This window comes from Protopterus annectens, chromosome 1.part0 (assembly GCF_019279795.1).
Source record: "Protopterus annectens isolate FY-2018-M chromosome 1.part0, PAN1.0, whole genome shotgun sequence".
NCBI classification, from domain to species: Eukaryota; Metazoa; Chordata; order Ceratodontiformes; family Protopteridae; genus Protopterus; species Protopterus annectens.
In genome coordinates this window covers 433883626-433903625 of record NC_056725.1, presented here as the reverse complement: position 1 = coordinate 433903625, position 20000 = coordinate 433883626, and the positions used below count along the sequence as shown (strand labels likewise).

Below are 20000 nucleotides of genomic sequence, written 5' to 3'. Positions count from 1 at the left end.
GTGCAAAATAGAATCTTGCGGTGGGGCAAAATAATAGTTATTTTCCTTTGTGCTTTATTAACAGTACCACAGAATACTAAATGAAGAAAGGTAGACTGTTCTTGTAACAGGGAGCTTGCACTGATGCAGACACTTGTCAACAATATCTCACAACAGTCAAACTGCTGACCATAGAGTTGAATAAAGGCATCCTTGTTTGGGCATGTTCACAATGCATTTTCTCTCTCAGTACTTCAATTACTAAAGTTTATTGGCTTTGTTAGGAAGTTTGCAAGACCTGGAGAACACAATCTGCTTAACACACATTTTCAATTACAAAGGGTTAAGGTTGAAATATTTGTAAGACTGTCTTCTAAGAAAGTGGTCAACTCCTTCAGACATACAAGATCTGTGCTTCATTACCTTAACCAACCACTCCTGAACTTGGATGCCCTGTATAATTCCATGTATTCCAAGAACACCACTGGACCAAAAAACAGCAGAACTCTCCAGGTTAAAACTGCATTTATTACAATGGCATGAGCGCTTTTGCAGCTTCCTGCTGCTTCTCCAAATGCTAATAACAAACATAGTAAAATTTCAACTTTAAATAGCCATAATTTAAACACAAATTGGTCACATGACTATTACTGATAAACCCTAGTTAAACATCAATTAAAACCTTTTTAAGGACAATGAAATGTACACAAATGCAAAACACATATAAAAATAATAACAAAAAAGACAAAAGCATATATATAAAAATGTTTATAAAAATTTTTACCTAGCTAGGGGTCTGGACTTTAACTTAGGTTTAATGGGGACATACTCATTCAACCCTTGCCCATAGTCACTCCTTAACCTAATTATCCATTTAGTCTCAGTTTGTTCCATAATGTCACCTCCCCTCAAAGTACCAAATACCCTTGTTATAGCCATAAATTTAAAGCTATGTGTAGAGTCTGTGGCTAAGACATGCTTTGATAAAATATACTTCTTTGAAGTATTTGCCATGTGCAGCACTGAACATATAGTTTATGTAGCTTATTGTATCAAATACTTCAAATTTAGGTAGGGAAAACCGACAGATCATTGAGAGAGAGAGAGTTAAAGAACATTTATATCATGTTAATAAAAGAAGTGCAGTCAGTGCCTTATCGAAGCTTGTCTAGTAAAACTGATGAAATAAATTCAAAAAGTATATGCGAATGCGCTGATGAAGTAAAGTGAACAATTTACTAAGTCTAACCAAGTGTTACAAATAGTCCCAAGGCAGCTGTCCCTCTCCAGTCCTTGGCTCATCCCATTTTCCTTCCATACATTGTATTCACTAACTCATTTCCTTTTACAAACTCCCCTAATGCTTCTGACAGGATGTTGTCATGGTCCGCTTTAAAAACCACACAGACACCCACTGACCTTTGATGACCTTTATTGTACTGAATAATAAAATGGTAAATATGGAAACTTTATTAGAAACAATCAACTTCAACTCATTGCAACAAAATAACATAAATAAACATAAGCAATATTACCCCCAAATATAAATTAAACAAATCAAGACCGAATTCGCTGAGATGAACCCCATCCACCGTGTACCACATGGGAATCCTGTCCTCAAACTCCACATGCCGGATAGTATGCACCCCCATCTCTGTCAAATATTTTGTCAAAGTAAATTTAACATATTTCGAAGCCCTCTCCACCGCAGAAAAAATTTTTGCCTCCCTCAAGACCAACTTAGGAATAATCTCAGATCAAAGCAAAACTACTGATGGAAAAAGCCTTCCCAATGCTAACACATATCCGACTACATAGTCAGGCACATGATGTTCCATTCACCAGGCTAAACAAGGAGAAAGTTACTGTCAGCTGCCTGTTAGGTGCCAGGATCCACCACATAACGCATGCACTCAGGTCACTCCACAAGAGCAAATATGACTCTGTCATTGTCCATGTTGGTGTGAATGACCTGAGACGTACCTCCCTGGAATACATGAAAAGAGACATGGAGGTGCTGTCTGATCTTGTAGCCCAGGCAGGTATGACCCTAGCCCTGAGTAGCATCCTACCATCACCCAGAATGATATAACAGCACAAGGACAAAATGACTGACTTCAAGCAATTGGTTAAGCTTCTGGTGTCATTCTAAGGGGATCCAGTATCTGTCTGCCTAGTTTGATATGATCGACAGACCGATGCTTTGCTAGAGATGGCCTGCACCTGCCACCCTTGGGATTCTGGATACAGGCTATGGCTCTTGCCACCCCTATAGTGCCTTTTTAGGCAAGGTTCAAATGAGAAATTTACCACCATAACAGGTACAAGCAAGCAAAATCTGAGGGTAATGCTGAGGGTAATGCTACTTGATGCTAGAAGTCTAAACCTCAAAATGCACTCACTCGAGGTACTCCTTAAAATGGAGAACATCGACATCTGTGCAGTGACAGAGACCTGGTTCAAGGCTTCAGAGAGCACCCCTGCATTACCAGGCTATAATTCATACCACACCTTTAAGCCACCTAACCTGGATCAAAACACTAAAGGCGGAGGCGTGTCCATATTCATTAAGGATATCCACACCTCCAGGCTAGTTACTCAGCATAATGCATCCGAAATTATCCAAGTGCAACTAACTCTGGGCAAGACCGCAATCCAAATTGAAGCTTGCTACAGATCCCCCACCATGCCCCAGGATTCCCACTCCTTATTTCTTGATACATTGGAAAATATTAGGGTTCAACCTAACACACTAATAATGGGGGATTTCAACTACCCTACCATTAACTAGGAAACCTACTCATGTACCAATTCTTGTGCTCAACGTTTTCTGGAATTCATAAATTCCAACGCCTTGGATCAACTTATCCACACCCCCACCAGGGGCAGCAATATCCTAGACCTGGTCATTACCAACATGGACAACCGGTCTTCCACACCAGAGGTCAATTCCTCCTTGCTCACATCCGACCACAAGCTAATCACCATAGACATCCACATCCTACCCCCACCCCCCATTAGGGAAACCACCGTAAAAAATTTCTCCAAAGCCAACTTCACGCTTCTTAAGACAGAAGTGACAAACTTCACGACATCCATGCTGATGGACAATAGAGATACTACTGCTGAATCCTATACAAATGCACTTTATAAGCACTTACACGAGTGCATGGATTGGGCAATCCCTAACAGAACCAATATGCTATCCTCCAGAAAAAGGAAGCCAATTTTGTGGTTCCCTGCCATAAACAAATCTACAACAGAAGAAAGAAACTGTTGCAAAAAAAGAGTAAAATCCCATGTTTGGAGGAACTCCGTGGTCAGCCTCAGTAAGAAGCTGTGATTCCTCATAAAATCTTCCAAAGCTAGTTATGAAAACAAAATCACCACTGATTCTAAAGACAACCACAAAGCATTCTATAGTTATGTCAAGAATCTCAATGGCAACACTCAGATCTGCTCTGAGTTACAGCACAATGGCAATACATACAGAGAACCAACTGATATTGCCAACATCCTGGCAGATAGGTTCACTGCTAACTTTACCCCTCTCTCACCCCCTAAAGGGCCCATCTCTATATCGAAAGAATGCAAAGTTCCTGTAATCATGGCTGCACATGTAAAAAACACACTCTCAAAAGCCAAGAACACAGCATCCATGGGACCTGACAACATCCCAGGCTGCGTTATACATGAACTACAGAATGAACTGGCACCCCACCTAAGTGCCATGTTCAATCATAGCCTCACCTCAGGCTTTGTGCCCACTGAATGGTGCACAGCAATGGTTATCCCACTCCACAAAGAGGGAGCCACCACAGACCCCGGGAACTACCGCCCCATTAGCCTGATGAGCCTAGTCTGCAAGGCTATGGAATGTATCATCATGGAACTTATAAACAATGATATTGGTAATCTCCAAACTCTGGAACCTACCCAGTTTGGGTTTGTAAAAGGCAGATCATGTCTCCTAAACCTGATAGACTTCTTTGAAGTGGTCACCAAAACCACAGATGAGGGTAAGTTGTTCACACAGCCTGCCTAGATCTCGCCAAAAGGTTTCTTATCCAGAAAAAAAGAGGTCATTGTTCCCATCTATTCATCACTCATTAGACCCATTATAGAGTACAATGCCCCTTTTGATATGTACCTCACAGGACATCTACAACAACTGGAAAGAATGCAGAAATACCTCACAAAGTGGATTACCGGCCTCAAACAGATGCCCTACAAAGACCGTCTCAAAAAACTCCAGCTTTACTCTGTCGCATATCGCCTACTCAGAGGTGATCTCTGCCTAACATACAAAGATATGTCAAACCCAGAGCTGTTGGAAATGCTCCACTTAAAAAAATCCCAATCCCTCTGAGCTACACGCTCTAGGGACCTAAACCCTTTCACCACAATAAAGAGAACATGCTGGAGGGATAGATTCCTGTCCCAGAGATTTCCCATAGTCTGAAACAAACTACCTATCTATATCAAACAAAGCTCCTCATTAGCACTCTTCAAGAAAAATCTTGATAACTGGATGGGAGATAGGAAATTTATCCCGGGGATCACCTCTGTGGCTCTGCTTGACAGGGGCACAGGAAAACAATTTTATTGGGTGGCAAAAGGCAGGATACCATTTGGTTAGGCGTATATAGGCCTTAGGGCCAATAGCCTAGTACCTACCTATGAACCTATGAACCTCTGAACATCCTAGCAAATGTGATAAACCAACTGCCTTTTTGGAATTCTACCCAAATCATTTCCCCCCTAAATGAATCAACAAAACATGCAGCAGTCCTCATTGACTCTGCAACATGGTAAATACCTGCAGTATCCGGCTCCACATCAACCCTCTAATACCATCCCAGGTAACCTTCAATCTAAAATGTTCCAAACCCAAATTCATTCCATTGCGTCTAACTGCCGCATGCCTAGCTGCCTAAAATATGAAAGAATGACTCAAGATGACGATTCTCCTTTCCCCTAAAACAAAAAAAAAATTATTAAATTAAACCGAAGCTGCTCAAACAAATGACTTAATATAAGCCAAAAAGCCATTGGGAGACCACCGCCCCACCCTCTTGATAACTTCAATTGAACATCCTCTCTTCGCTAGATCAGATGCCCTGCCCAGCCTGAAAGAATAAGAAGAAAGCTTGTCCCCTTCTAGAATAACACTACTAAGAGTCCTTCTCATAATTAAATTCAATTGCTGACCCATCAATGCTATACCACCTACTGATGTAAAAACTAACCCCTGAACTCTACCTCATTTAGCCACACACAATCTTTTTCCCCACATCATAGGACATCTCAAGCTTGACTTAACCTCTTCCAAAACTATTGGTGTCCCTCTCCCTTCTTGATCTGTCTTCAGTTTCCTCAGTCTAATATGCACTGCCCTGGGCAATATAAGCACATCATCCCACACCAAGGAACCCAACAACTCAGACACAGGAAAAGCCCAACAATGCATCCATATGCTTGCTGTACTCCACACCACACATTCATCCACACATCCGCATACTCTACCTAAACCTCACCTAAGTGTCATGTTTAATCATACCCTCACCTCAGGCTTTGTGCCCACTGAGTGGCGCACAGCTATAGTTATCCCACTCCACAAGGGGGGATCCACCTTGGATCCCAGGAACTACCACCCCATCAGTCTGACGAGCCTGATCTGCAAGGTCATGGAACGTATTATCACAGAACTTATAAACAAAGACATTGGCAACCTTAAAACACTGGACCACACCCAGTTTGGGCTCATGAAGGGCTGATCTTGTCTCCTGAACCTTAGTGACTTCTTCGAATGAATCTTCAGAGCCGTGGACGAGAGTAAGGCACTCCACACAGCCTATCTGGAACTCGCCAAGGCCTTTGACACCATCCCCCACTCTGGAATCATAGATAAACTTACTAAGCTGGGCATTAATCCCTATGTCACTCGATGGGTTGCCAACTAGCTTACTGACAGAACCCACACTGTAAAAGTAGCTGACTCCAAATCCAGCTCCAGACAAGTGACAAGTGGAGTACCTCTGGGTTCAGTCCTGAGACCTCTCTTGTTTGGCATCTACTTCTCTGAAGTACAGGACAATACTAAGGGACTCTGGCTAACAAAGTTCGCAGATGACTGCAAACTGGGAGCCATTATTGAATCCCCAAATTATGTGGATACTCTACAAAAGGACCTTACAGAAACAGATGCTTGATACCAGAGCCATAGGCTCAAGCTCAATGCCAAGAAATGTATAGTTATCCCCTTTGGGAAAAAACATGTACCCATGAATTATCACATAAGTGGCAGAACACTAAACACCAAAAGTGTGATAAGAGACTTAGGGACACAGGTGGACAGTGGTCTCACCTTCAATAACCACATCACCACAACAGTCAGGAAATCCTTCTATGTGGCACACCTCATCACTAAGGGCTTTTCATTCAGAAAAAAGGAGGTCATTGTCCCACTGTACTCATCCCTCATTAGACCCATTATAGAATACAATGCCCCATTTGGTAAGTACCTCTCAAGACATCTGCAACAACTGGAAAGGCCACAGAAATACCTCACTAAAAGAATCACAGGCCTAAAGCAGATGCCCTATGCTGACCGCCTGAAAAAACTCCAGCTATACTCAGTCGCATATCGTCTACTCTGAGGTGATCTCTGCTTAACATACAAGGCCATGTCAAACCCAGAGCTGTTGGACATGCTACACTTAAAGAAATCCCAATCCCTCAGAGCCACATGCTCCAGGGATCTAAATCTTGTCATCATAATAAACAAAACATGCTGGAGGGATAGGTTCCTGACCAAGAGATTCCCCAGACTCTAGAACAGACTGCCCATACATGTCAAGCAGAGCGCCTCTTTGGCCCTCTTCAAAAGGAACCTTGATGATTGGATGGGAGAAAGGAAACTCACCCTGGGGATCACATCATTCGCCCTGCTGGACAGGGGTCCAGGGAAGTAAATAATGTGGGATGAAATAGCCAGGGAATTGTTATGTCTAGGCTTGTATAGGGCCTAGGGCCAATAGCCTAGTACCAACCTATGAACCTATGAACCCCTTAGCAACATTGTTAAAATCCCAGTAGTCATTTCTTATCTATAGCAGGATCTTCAACTCTACCCCAACCTTTCAATAATCTCCCCACCATCCGTGACCTAGTCTAGTCCTCTAATCTGGCTGACCAAGCAAATACTCCAATAGCTGCCAACGCCACCCTCACCGTTTGAACTGCCTTACCCTCCTTCCTCAGCATGGCTAAATAATGCAGCAACAAACTCTCAGACCACTCACACTCTTCTTCCGGTATCTGCTTCACCAAACTATCAAAATCGCACAGTGCCCTACCATAAGTTCTCCTTGTAGATACCGCCCATGACTGTTGTACCAACCCGTTGATCACTACTGCCCAAACTGCCAAATCTCATTTCATATGACCGAGGGATGCATTGCTGCTGTTGGAGCCACCTGCTGAAATCTTTACAACTGAAAGTGAGACAACTGTCAGCTATCTTGTTCTTAACCCCGACACATGCAACCCTGTAAATGAAAAGTTTATCAACAAGTTTTGCAACACAAGTTTAGAAAGAACCAATAACAAATGAGGGGATTTAGCCATCTTAACATGCAACACTCTCATCACTGCAATATTGTCTGAATTTAACACCACCCTCCTTCCCCTAAAACGATCCTGCCATACCACAGAAACCGTCTAAATTGGCATCAGATCCAAAAAGACAATGTCCCATTTCCAGTCTTCAGACCAATGAGCAGGCCATGGTGCTGAGAACCATTACCCCGCAAAATAAGCTCCCATGCCCACACCCCCAGCCGCGTCTGTAAACAACTGCAGTTCCCCTTGACCTACCCAATCTGACTGCCAAAATGTGATCCCATTAAACTGATGTAAAAACTGCATCCACAAAGCTAGACCTCTGGCGCTAACTTACTGACCCTTACTCTGTGGTGCTTACTCTTCCCACCTTTCAAGAGAAAAGCCACTGACTGGCAAAATGTACATTCTGGATGCACTGCCCTGCAAGCAATATTTATCAAGCCTAACAATTACATCACATCCCTCACACAGACCTTATTCTTGGACTTCACCCAGGTGATTTTCTCCCGCAGCCAAACCATCTTTTTCTCTGGCAAATGAAACAAACCCTGGCCTGCATCCACTGTCAAACCCAAAAGTCCAGCACATTTGCAGGACCTTCCAACTTATACTTAGCCAGTGGTAAACTTCTGCATCACCACCTGGGCCCCCTCTCATCCTTCACCCATCAACAAAAAATCATTTAGATAGTGAACTGCTTGCTGTCCTTCTACCCTATGTTGCCATATCCAATGCAGTGCTGTGTTAAACCTCTCAAAAGCAGAACACACCACTGTACACTCCATAGGCATGGCAGTGTCAAAATCACCCACCGCCATGCTCAATAATGGCCAGTCCTCCTCCCGCACTGGCAACAAGTGAAAAGCCACCTCAATATCTACCTTAACCAGCCAAGGGTCCTCAAACTTCCTAATGATGCGACCGCATCATCCAAGGATGCATACGTCACTTTAACTTCTTCCCTGGGGATGAAATCATTAACAGACTTGCCTTCAGGGTATGACAAACGATGAATTAAATGAAACTCATCCTGCATTTTCTTGGGAATCAAACCCAAAGGTGACACTTTAACTTGGGGAAAAGGTGGTCAATCAAATGGGCCCAACAATCTCCCAGCCTGACACTTCTTATCAATCAAGACTTGCAAAACATCCTCCCTCCCTCTCACAGACTTCAAGTTTTTCCCCACCTTACCGTCACTCACCAAAGTAGACTTAATCAAAAAAAAAAAACTGGAAAAACTCTCAATAAATTCCCCAGCCACAGCAGGCAGTGGATAATGTGCCAGCAACTCCTTCAAAACCAGAACCTTAATAGGTGAATGGGTCCCCTGGGTGTCCCCTACCTCCACAAAAGGACCCCCCCCTTTGACCATAAAAATTAGCCCAGCCACGTACTTTTTGCAGTGCCATGTGAAGACCACCCCAACCTCTTGGAACTGTGAAACAGGATGCCGGACCACCAAACTGACTGCCACCCATACCACATTGCATAGCTGCATGCACTCCCATACACTTACAACAAGCATGAGAAACTCTACAGCCTAGCCATGAACACCTTCCTGCGTTAAAACCCAACATACCCCAGCACACCCTTCCACTGGCTGACCCACTCTGTTACCCAATCCAAAGGTGTCCATCATGGTAGAAAGCGAAATATCTGGGTGTCTGACTTCCCAGTGCATGGATTTGTCAACAGCCTTTCTTTTATGAAATTTCTGATCATACCAAAGCCATGAGTTACCTGGCCATAACCTCAGTGCCTCCTGTGTAGTCAAAAAATTGGCCAAGAGTGGAAGGCCAACAAATTATCCTTCTCCAAACATACTGCCATGTAGTATATAAATCCCAAGAACCAATTATCCCATGTTCTCTGCCAAAACCTCCCCACCTGCTTGCGACCTATGGCTGCCAGTGCTGCCAACAGGTCCTTCCCATTAGTCGTCTCTACTTCCATCAACCGCTGAAGCCCATTCACATCAATTAACTCAAAAATATCAATAAATTCTCCTTTCCAAATCTTCTCTTTCACTACAAGTGATATGTGTGGAGTTAACAGAACTGGTGCTCGCTCCTGCCTTAATGTGTATATTACCAACCAATCCCCCGGCCTTGACCCAAAGTCTGACCCTAACTCATCTAGATAAGGCTCCAAATCCTCCTCTAACAGCGATAATGTACTAACCCCTACCCAATGCAGTGCCTTGTATACGCCCACTAAACCCTGAACAATCACTCCCCATAACTGCAGCTACAACTTCTACCCCTACCAAGCTTGGTGGATTATTACCTGTCAAGGCTGAAGGTGCTGCCGCCGGCATCTCAACCTCCATTGTCCTCCCTGCCGTTGCTGTCGGTCTGGCTGTCTTAGCTCTCGATGTCCGAGTTCCAGTCCCTGTCTGCAGCTTTATTTGAGTATTTGGAACATGCGTGCTGGCCGTCAGAATGTCATTAGGCATTTCTCTAAACAAGTCTTCCACTTGTGCCACAATACTCACCCATTTCGGCTTCAGTGCTTCTGCCATGATCGCCACTCACTCCGAATGCAATACGTGAAAAGAAATAAACAGTGAAAGCACAGGGAACACACACATACACACACACAAAAAAATGTTATTAAAGCTAGACAGTAACGTTAGTTTAAAATGTACAACTAGTCCACCAACACAAACTACATGACCGGTAACAGCAGCCAAAGTTCCCCTTCTGACTGAGTGTCAAACCCAGGACCCTATAAACTGAAACCAGAGCAATGTACCATTACACCATATACTCTGTCAATCCCCTTACCCTAGAGTAACAGCTTGAACCAAACAACCCCTCCTCTTTTTTTTTTTTTTTTTATGAATAATAATGTAAACATAGCTCCCCCACTAACTAATCCACATAATCCACCCTGCCAAGCCTCAAACCTAGGGCCATGTACACCATGACCAGACTAATGCACCACTAACGCCTGTGAGCTACCACTTTTTCCTTTTTTTTTAAACTAAGTTTCCCCTACCCACCAAAGCCTCCCCCTAATCCTGTACCCCTACCAGTGTTAACTACCTTTCCTTATTTATTTCCATTTTTATTGATTATTACTATTTTTTTTAATAAGTCCCTATGCTGAGAGAGGCGACTCCACCATGTTGCCTCATAACTGCCCACCCATCACTCGCTAATTCCTCTCCTAAACTCCCTGCCTGGCACTACAACCCTCCGATTTCTATTCTACCAATAACCCCCCCCTTTATTTATTTATTTATTTTTTTATTTTAACTCCCTGATTTAAAAGAGCCGCTTTTGCGGCAAAATTGTGCATGTGCAGTAGCCACCTAGTGAGGAGCACGCAGTACCAGCTCTGTCCTTAACCAATGAACACACTGACCACCAGGGAAACCACTAAACCACCAATGAAAAAACAGCCATGGACCCTGAAACCCTCAATAACCTGCAAAACTAATGAAAAAAGAAAACCCAGAACTAAAAAGGATATTCCTCTCTTTTACCCTCCTTTTTTTTTAAATGGACCTTCCATGTCAATGCGCATGCGCAATCAACGAAAAGTGGTCCTGTAAGGCCACAAAAACCCACTACCACCAATGATAAACTACAGAAGGGACCCATACCTACCTGCTCCATCCTTGGACTGCATCTCCTGGCCCTGGCTATCCCACCGGAAACAAAACAGAGCCCTACCTATGGAAAAGAAGCCTCCAACCAGGACGCCATGACCGACCACCAGCACAGCACCCCAGCTGCTTGAAAACTGACCACTGCCATGCCACGCAAGCGAAGGCTCAGGACCATGCTACAAGTAAATCAATTTACCACTATATCACCAATGCACACAAACAAACACACCCACTTTCCCCCTTAATTTAGCCTAATCCTGCAATCTATCTGCCACAAACATAAGCACATCCCCCAGTTTTCGCCACTTTTTCTTTTTCCTTTTATTTATTTTTTTACATAACCCATGTCCCTGCCCCTAAACCTATCCTCTTCTATCCCTCGCTGAACGATCTCTCCAGCACAAATCCACAAATTCCCCTTGCACCCACCACTCGAGAGAAAAAAAAAATATTTCGGTAAATATGCCCCCTTTGAACAATTGTACTTACCTGTATGCTAGGAAACCACCCAAGGCCTACCTTACTCACGCTTTAGGTTGTCTGGAACATGATCCTGCCTCAACAACAAGATCACACCAAATGTGCATCTTAACACTAAATCCCACCTCAGAAACCCTTAAGACCCACCCATTAATCCTACCTCACTTCCTCCACCAGCCTCCCACTTACTTAACTCTTTCCTACCTGCTCCCTACCCACTCATTTAAACCCATCTTACCTACCTCCTTACATCCCAGATCCCCCCCCCCCTCAAACACATTAAAGCTGTTCCGTGACAACTTCATCTGTTTCCAAACTTAATTTCTCCCTGTCTCTATCCCTGACTCTGTCTCTCTGGGTCTCCCTCTAATATCCCTACACTAAACAATTTTTTTCTAAAAGGGTGGCCCAGGTCTTTTTGAACAAGTCTAAATAGTGTTAGCTACTGTGAAAACACCAATGAGAATTGCATTGTACAAAAAAAGTATAAGAAAATAAAGCAATGGATAGGGTACCATTTAAGCAGCCATAAATAACACAATGTACAGAAAAAGATATGCCTAAAAATGAAGAACAAGTAGTACATGCCAGTAGGCTTCTGTATTTTCGTAAGTGTATTTTTCTCTTCTTTATCGCCTTGACTATTTTCTAAAAATGTAATGTCAGCTGCATAAATCATGTTTTCACCCCAAATTAAAAGGCATTGTACATGCCAAGTAATTGTACTGACCTTTTTCTATCTTTTATGGTGTTGTACATGAGATAGCTTTTGGCCAACCTGTGTTTTAAGGAAATCACCATGTCTGATTTATGAGTTACCTAGAAGCCCATGAGATGTGAAAAATGATTTCAAACAAATGCTTCTGCCTCATAAAACATAAAGTAAGGGTAGCAGATTCAAATCCTTGTCTATTGAATGTGCAGGTCTAATTTATTCGGTATTCTCTTATCATATGAAAATGCAGTATCACTTCTACAGATTCCATAAAATTATTTCTCAGCTCAGAATATTTGATACCTTACCAAACTGACCTGTAACGTAAATTTGTGCAGTTGATAATTACACATCTGCTATAATTCTGAATGCTTACTTTAGGTTTGCACTATAACTTTAAGAAGCAAAGACAGCCACATTAAAACAAAATCTTCATGCCCAAATGTCAGTCTGCTCAGTGGCTTGATTTCTTTCCTTAAGTTGTTCTGTATGAGTCACAGGCCATCATTTTGAATGACATTATATCAGCTGATATGAATCAAAACTTACATCTAACCATGATATTTACGGTCTTCTTAGCAGCATTCCCCACATTGTTGCTAGCAGTGCAGTTGTAGAATCCAGAATCTTGTGGCTGCATATTCCAGATGGTCAAACTTCCCCCTTGAGTTCGACTGTTCGCAGGCATAGAGCCAGGAGTGTGGGTCCAGAAGATGCTTGGGATGGGGTCACCTCCAGTGAGACTGCACTGTACTGTGACATTGTCACCAGGGTTCACCACCAGACTTTCATTGACTGACAGCTTGAGGTTTGCTGGAGCTAGGAGATAGAAAGAAAGAAAGAAAGAAAGAAAGAATTACACATATACACCTCTGGTATATTCAGTCCTACAAAAATAAAATTACAGCATGAAAACATGGTTTCAGAAAATGAATAATCTTATTTATTTCACAATAATAAAGAGAAAATTAGTTATTTAAAAACCTTTAAAGCCTGCAAACATGTTAGTATAAACTTGAACAGAAAATAGCTAGGGTGACATCAGTCCAAGTCTAATGTTATTCTATCACATGCACAGTCAGATTTAGAAGTCATTGATTCTAAAGGCTGTTAAATTATCTCCCACATTTTCTAGCTGTATTAGTGTCTTACAAGCTCTAGCTTGTCTGCCACGATGGCATGCTGAGCAATGGTTTGGCTCATTACCAGGAAATGCATATCATTCTGTCTCTAGTACTAGTCTATCAGCAGTTTATTATCAGCTGCTGGGTGCTTACGGGTGATATGATCAAGGCTGCATAATGATGCTTATAGAACTCTGCCTAAACCCTGGGGAAGTGACAGAAAAAGTTTCCAGCCTACCTTATCAAAAATCACTTGGGCTTGCCTCACATGACAAACATTAATGTTGGTGACCTTGGGCACCTGGGTAATTAGCTAGAGGCTGAGAGCAGTGAAACAGAAATTCTTACAAAAAATATTGTATTCACTGAGCATCTGTAAGCCTGAAGTGCTCCCAGTATAAATCTAGATTACCTCCATAGCTGGCAGAAAAGCTGTAGTATATTCAGTACTTATTTTTTGTAAAGTATAAAAAAAATATACTACTTAATAAACTAACGTGCATTAAAAGAAAGTATTATTTTATACTGTTTTTAAATATTTAAATACTATTTTAATGGCAAAGCATGAAACACTTTTTCTCCTTATTAAGAAAGACTATTTTGAGAACAAAGACATACTACTGAGTGGCTTATTTTCTTTCTTTCTTTATTATTTTATTCATTTGTTAGGCAAATAAGCCCAGGGGCACTGTTTGGTTAAGTGACTTTGTAGGAGTTATGCAACAGACAAACAAAAAGCGAGAGACTCACTCTCTGACTACAGAAGGAAGCTCATTAGTAGATCATAGTTTTAGTCCTGCACTAAACTAGCCCACTAAATAATCAATAACAAGCACAAACCAAAAGGCACATGGACTTTCCATATGTACTAGTGCTCAAGAAACTAACAAGACTGCTCAATATACATAAAATTAATATAAGTAATAATATTTATAGATGAATTTACCTAGACTGTCATGCTGGCATATCAACAGCTGATTGCCATATCTATAAGTACATTTTCAGGCTACCAGATGGAAATATAATGTGCCCATCAGAGATGTGCATACATTAAAGATTGTATATATCTGTACCAGCTCCCCAAACTGGTTGTTTGCAGCATCTACTATATTCCATGTATAGAATGCACACTTCTGTTTCCTATAATATGCTTCCTGCTATGACACATCACATAATACCAGACAAGCCTTCTTCATCTTCTGACATATAAAATCAGACTGTTAGCCTCTGTGATTATGCATAGTTTCCAATCTGATGCACAATTTACAAACATAATGTAATCTCTGCCCTTCTCTTCTGTCTGCTGCTTATAATTGCTCATACATTTTAGTGCCTTCATGTATACTCCCTCTGAATTATTTGGCTCTGGAATACTTCTCGGAAATGATTTTCTATGGAAAGTTTCTGACAGCACAGAAAGGGTATCAGTTCTTGTATGCTGGATACAAGGGACTACTCTTCCCATGTCTTTTCTCTGACAAGGTGACAGTTGAACATTTTGGCAATGCCTAGCTGCAAACTGTAATCCCTACCCTTTTTGAATGATCCTTGGAAAAGCGTACTGGCGCTAAGCTATGGAATGCTGTCTGCTTGACCCCAAATTGTCCTTAACATGGGATTTATATGCATATATTGCATAGTGACTTAAATACTAATTTAAATGTTTGGTGCACATTTCTTTCAATTACGAAATCTGGTTATCTGTGAGGTTTAGATGAGTTATACTGATGATGAGAAGATCATTTAACGTGCATTAATGTTGATTTTGACTGTCAGTAAAACAACATAAAAATGTCAGTATTGCTCAGAATTGAAACACAGTATGTATTAATGTAGGAAATCTGAAAACGTTTCATTATGGTATGTAGTTTTGTAAGATGTCTATAAACATTTTACTTGAATTAATCTGCTATTTATATTTTAATCTTTCACTCGTGCTTTTAAAGCTGTGAATTCTGTATATTGTTCTGCCAAATGGAAGCAACTGATCTCACATTCATACTCATCACTGTTGTTATTTGGAAGCAATAAGGTTAGTCTTAAGAGGTAATCATTTAATTAGTTGCACCACTTTGTCAAAAACAGTACAGGTAAACTTTGAAATGGTAAACAATTTCAAAGCTTATTCTGAGGTTTGTTGATGTCAGAATTAGGTGCACAAAACAAGTTTATAATATTTTCTAACTTGCAAGTATACCTACAAAGAAATAAGAAACTAAGAAAAGAAAAGTGCAGACAAAGCAAAAAAAAGACAATGAAAAAAAGGGAAAAATAACTAAGATGCTCATTGCTTATTGCTTCAGATGAATTACTGCTTTCTAGTTTTCCTGCAAAATAGTAAAAATAAATACTGAAATTCAAGACTGTGAAAAAATCCTATAAAATGCAAGACTGTGTTCATATTTTTCCTATATTAAATGATCTGTCCCTCAGTGACATATGGTACCATCAGTAAAGTTTATTTTTAAGTTATGAGATGATTATTTTTGTTTTTTTTTTGATTGATTTTGAAAATGTTTTTTAAATCATAGTAGACTGGGTACTTCAATCTTTAGAATGTAGACTGGGTGGGTACTTAAAGGTAGAAGAAGGTAGTGGGTCTGTTAATGTGGAAGAGTTGTCCATTGCCTTACTTCAAGGCACTGAACAACAAATAGGCAACAACAACAAAAAAATACCAAACCATTCATATATCCCCTTTCAATAAAAAAATGAAATACCAAAAATGAAAAATAAAATTTATTGTGAAAAAAACAGAAAATATGAGAAAAAATAGAAGGAAATTGGGAAGGAAAAGGAAAAATATAGTTTTAAAATGTAACATTATCATCATGTCCATCATCATTGCTATACCATTGCCTACTACCTGCTTTCAGGATTCAGGCAATCAAATTTACAGTTGGTAGTGTAGTAACATAGTAGCATAGGCCACTCCCCCTTGTTTAAATGTTGCAGTACTAGGGATGCACCAGCATTAGGGAAAGAGACCTTTGTTGATTACTTCTCATTTGTGTTAGTTTGTTTTAGAAGCAAGGGAAGAAGAGAGTGCCTGCTCCATGTTGAACTTAAGAAATATATCGGATGGTGGTCCGACTGGATTCCTAAGAAAACTTCTTAAATTAACTTAGAATGAATGCATAGAAAACAGATAAGCTAAAATGGAGAAAATGTAAAGCACAAACAATTACTGTGTACAGTGACAAAAGTTAAAGTTAGTGGTCTATATCCTGCAGCTTCAAAGGGAATAAAAAGCTTAGTATTGCAAGTTGACATGGTGGATGAAAATTGGAACATCTCATATAATAATGTTGATAACTGTATTATCGTTTACTGCAGTCTGCATAACAAAGACAGACATTGATCTTCACAGATGTTTCTATAAGCCATGAAAGCAAAACGTGTGTTAATGTTCCTAGTAACAATTTCAGGTGGATCAGCCAACTATCTTACTAGTAAGCTGTGTGTGTGTGTGTGTGTGTGTGTGTGTGTGTGTGTGTGTGTGTGTGTGTGTGTGTGTGTGTGTGTGTGTGTGTGTGTGTGTGTGTGTGTGTTTTGGGGGGACAAGATAATTAGGGAATGGTCTTGCTTAAGGATCCAGTGTATATCAGTATTTCTTGCAATTTTTACAAAGACCTTCTGATGTCTCAGTAAGAAATATATGTGCAGCAAATCATTATGGTCCTCACTAATGATATCTATATATGCAACTTTCAAGAACTAAAAGTAACAAAAGTTCAACTTCAATTTCATCCAAGTATGTTTAACCCAAAATTCCTTAACATCAAAACAAACTTGTCAAATGCTCTGATAAAAACTGCACAGTAAACAGATTAGATTTAATAAGTGATACATAACACTACAAAATATATAGTTATTTCATTTTATCATAGGCCAGTTCAAAAAGATAAGTTTTAAGAGAACCCTGGATGTTAGCTAATGACAGACACACCTGATGCCACCATTGCAGGATATACCACAGGTGAGGATTTTATTGAGAAATGAAACAAAATTCTGAGGTCTTGAGATGCACCTGTCAAACTGCCCACAGATCCCTTGAAGGCCTAATGTAAGACCTAAGCAAGGAATAGGGCACCACTTGCTCATTCAGGTATGGGTAATATAGCACTATGATTTTATAGATGGTCAGAAAGCCAATGCAGGTTATGCATAGCAGGGGTAGTATGCTGCTAATGAGTTGTGCCAGTTAATGAGCTTGCAGCAGAGATCAGCACAATCTATAAACAGTCAAGCTCAGTGTTACAAAGTCACAGAGTCAGTGCATTGCACTAATCCAGAACTGAACAGGACAATAAAAGAACAACAGCTGAGAAGATGGCTTCAGGTAACAGGTGCTTAATCAATCCATGTGATATTCCACAATAGAAAGCATGAAGATTTTACTATGCCTGATGCCTCCTCCTAAGTTATCAGTCTTGAATACAATATCACACCTATGTTACTGAACTTATCAAGAAATTTAAGCCTATTGCCATTATAAATTATGAAATTAGGCAAGTAGGAGGTGGAAGAGTCTATCAAAGTTGCATGATCTGGTAAGGTGTTAGTCTTGGAGGTGTTTAACTTCAAACAATTTCTGATAAGCCTCTAATATATGATCTCTAGATCAACAATCAGGGAATACACACTGCCATGTCATCATGTGGAAAGGAGAGGTAGAGTTATACAAACATACATACATACATGTACATATAAATATGCATATATTTGCACATACATACAAATATTTCAAGCATGGGCAATAATGGCCTTGTAGTCTGCCAATATACCAGAACAATTGTTCCCATAATATATGTTCAGACTGTTCTTAAAAAAATAAACTAGTGCTTGTTTTGATGTAGTTTGTTAGTCTATTCCATGCAGTAACTATTCTCTCAGATAACCAATTAGTACACTTCTCATTCCTATAGAGTCATCTACATAGGTTGTCTGATGATTCTCTAGTACTTTTTGATAACCTCAAACATTCCCAGAGCTAGTTGTTTCTAAATGCTCTATATACCTGCATAAGGTCCCCCCTTAAATATCTATATGAAACACTGTACAAGTTCAGATATTTTAGTCTTTCATAATAACGTAAATGTTCACATCCGTGGATACCCTTGATATATTTCCGTTGTACTCTTTCCAGTTTCCTCATGCTTGTTTTCTTAACAGGTTTCCCAACAGTTATTCCATACTCATTCTTGATTGTCATGTAACTAACAAACAATGACTTCATCATGTCTGATTTACTAGACTTTTTAAATCTTTTGATACAACCTATAATTTTATAAATATAATTAAAAAATTGGTTGATATGATTATAAAAACTCAAAGCTAGATTTTTATGTATCTGGCTCTTTAAATGAATCAAAAGTTTTAATCACTATGCGATGAATTAAATATTCACACTTGAGTTTAAATCTCCCAAATCTCATATGTTTTAGTTTTTAATGCATTTATTCGCATATTATTCTCCTGCGCAAAATGGTAAATTTAGTGACTTCTTTTGCAAACATGCCCTGTTTGTAACACATGTAACCAGTTTACCCATTTTCAAGTCATCTGCATATAGACTCTAGAACACCTCAGATGAAAAAGATAGATCTGAAAGATACAATCTAAACCAGTATGAGAATCAGACAGAGACTTATGGGACATCCTGATTGCAACATATAATTCATGTGCCATCAGCATAGATATGGTATACTAAACCCTCTTTAATGTAGCAGAGCTCATGGAGGCAAATACATGTTGTGAACAAAAAAGGGCAACAAGAAAAAAATAGGAAAAATAATTTTTATTATAAATCTCAAGCGAAGTTTTGAGCAACATCTGCTCTTCAGCTTTTAACATCCTATTGATGATGCTAAGGCTGTCTGTAGAAGTTATCTGTCAATATCAAGCCGTGCCATTCTATTTCCCTCTTAAATATTCATGCTAAGGTAGTTGTCTAGACTTTTGTTACATACCTGGAATAGCACCTTTTTTCAATCAGTCCATCTCAGACTAATGAGTTTTATTAAGGGATACATACAGATAGATAACTAACATTTTTGTAACACCTTATCTAGCATATCCTGGTGGCTCAGTGACATATTTCTCATCCTTCTCTCCCCAAAATGAGGACCACATGTGGAACACATGGGCAACATGGGACACTTACTGGCAGCTTACTAACAACATCAACTAGGAAGCTCACAAGATAATTAAAACATGCTACTTTATACCTAAAATTTATTTTAATTAATTAATATGATTCAGTATTATTTATCTAAGTTATCAATGTAGAACTGCAAGGAACTTAGTCTTTTTAAGACTCAAAATTAGGAACTTTCCTCATAATGAGGTACACTTGAGAGGTATGTTCAGTGGTGAAGAACTATGCCTCTTAGCTCTGAGGTTTAATCCTTTTCTCTCGTCACTGTTTCTGGGTAGTTTCCATTTTCTCTGTAAG

The 20000-nt window shown here is 40.1% G+C and overlaps 1 protein-coding gene across 1 annotated transcript in view; it reads right to left on the bottom strand.

Moving 5' to 3' along the window:
• MDGA1 (MAM domain containing glycosylphosphatidylinositol anchor 1) overlaps positions 1–20000 on the bottom strand; it is a 3256518-nt gene that overhangs the window by 1786623 nt on the left and 1449895 nt on the right. The window contains exon 6 of the mRNA XM_044060326.1: positions 12969–13238. Coding sequence (XP_043916261.1) covers positions 12969–13238 — 270 coding nt within the window. The remainder of the gene's footprint in view (positions 1–12968; positions 13239–20000) is intronic.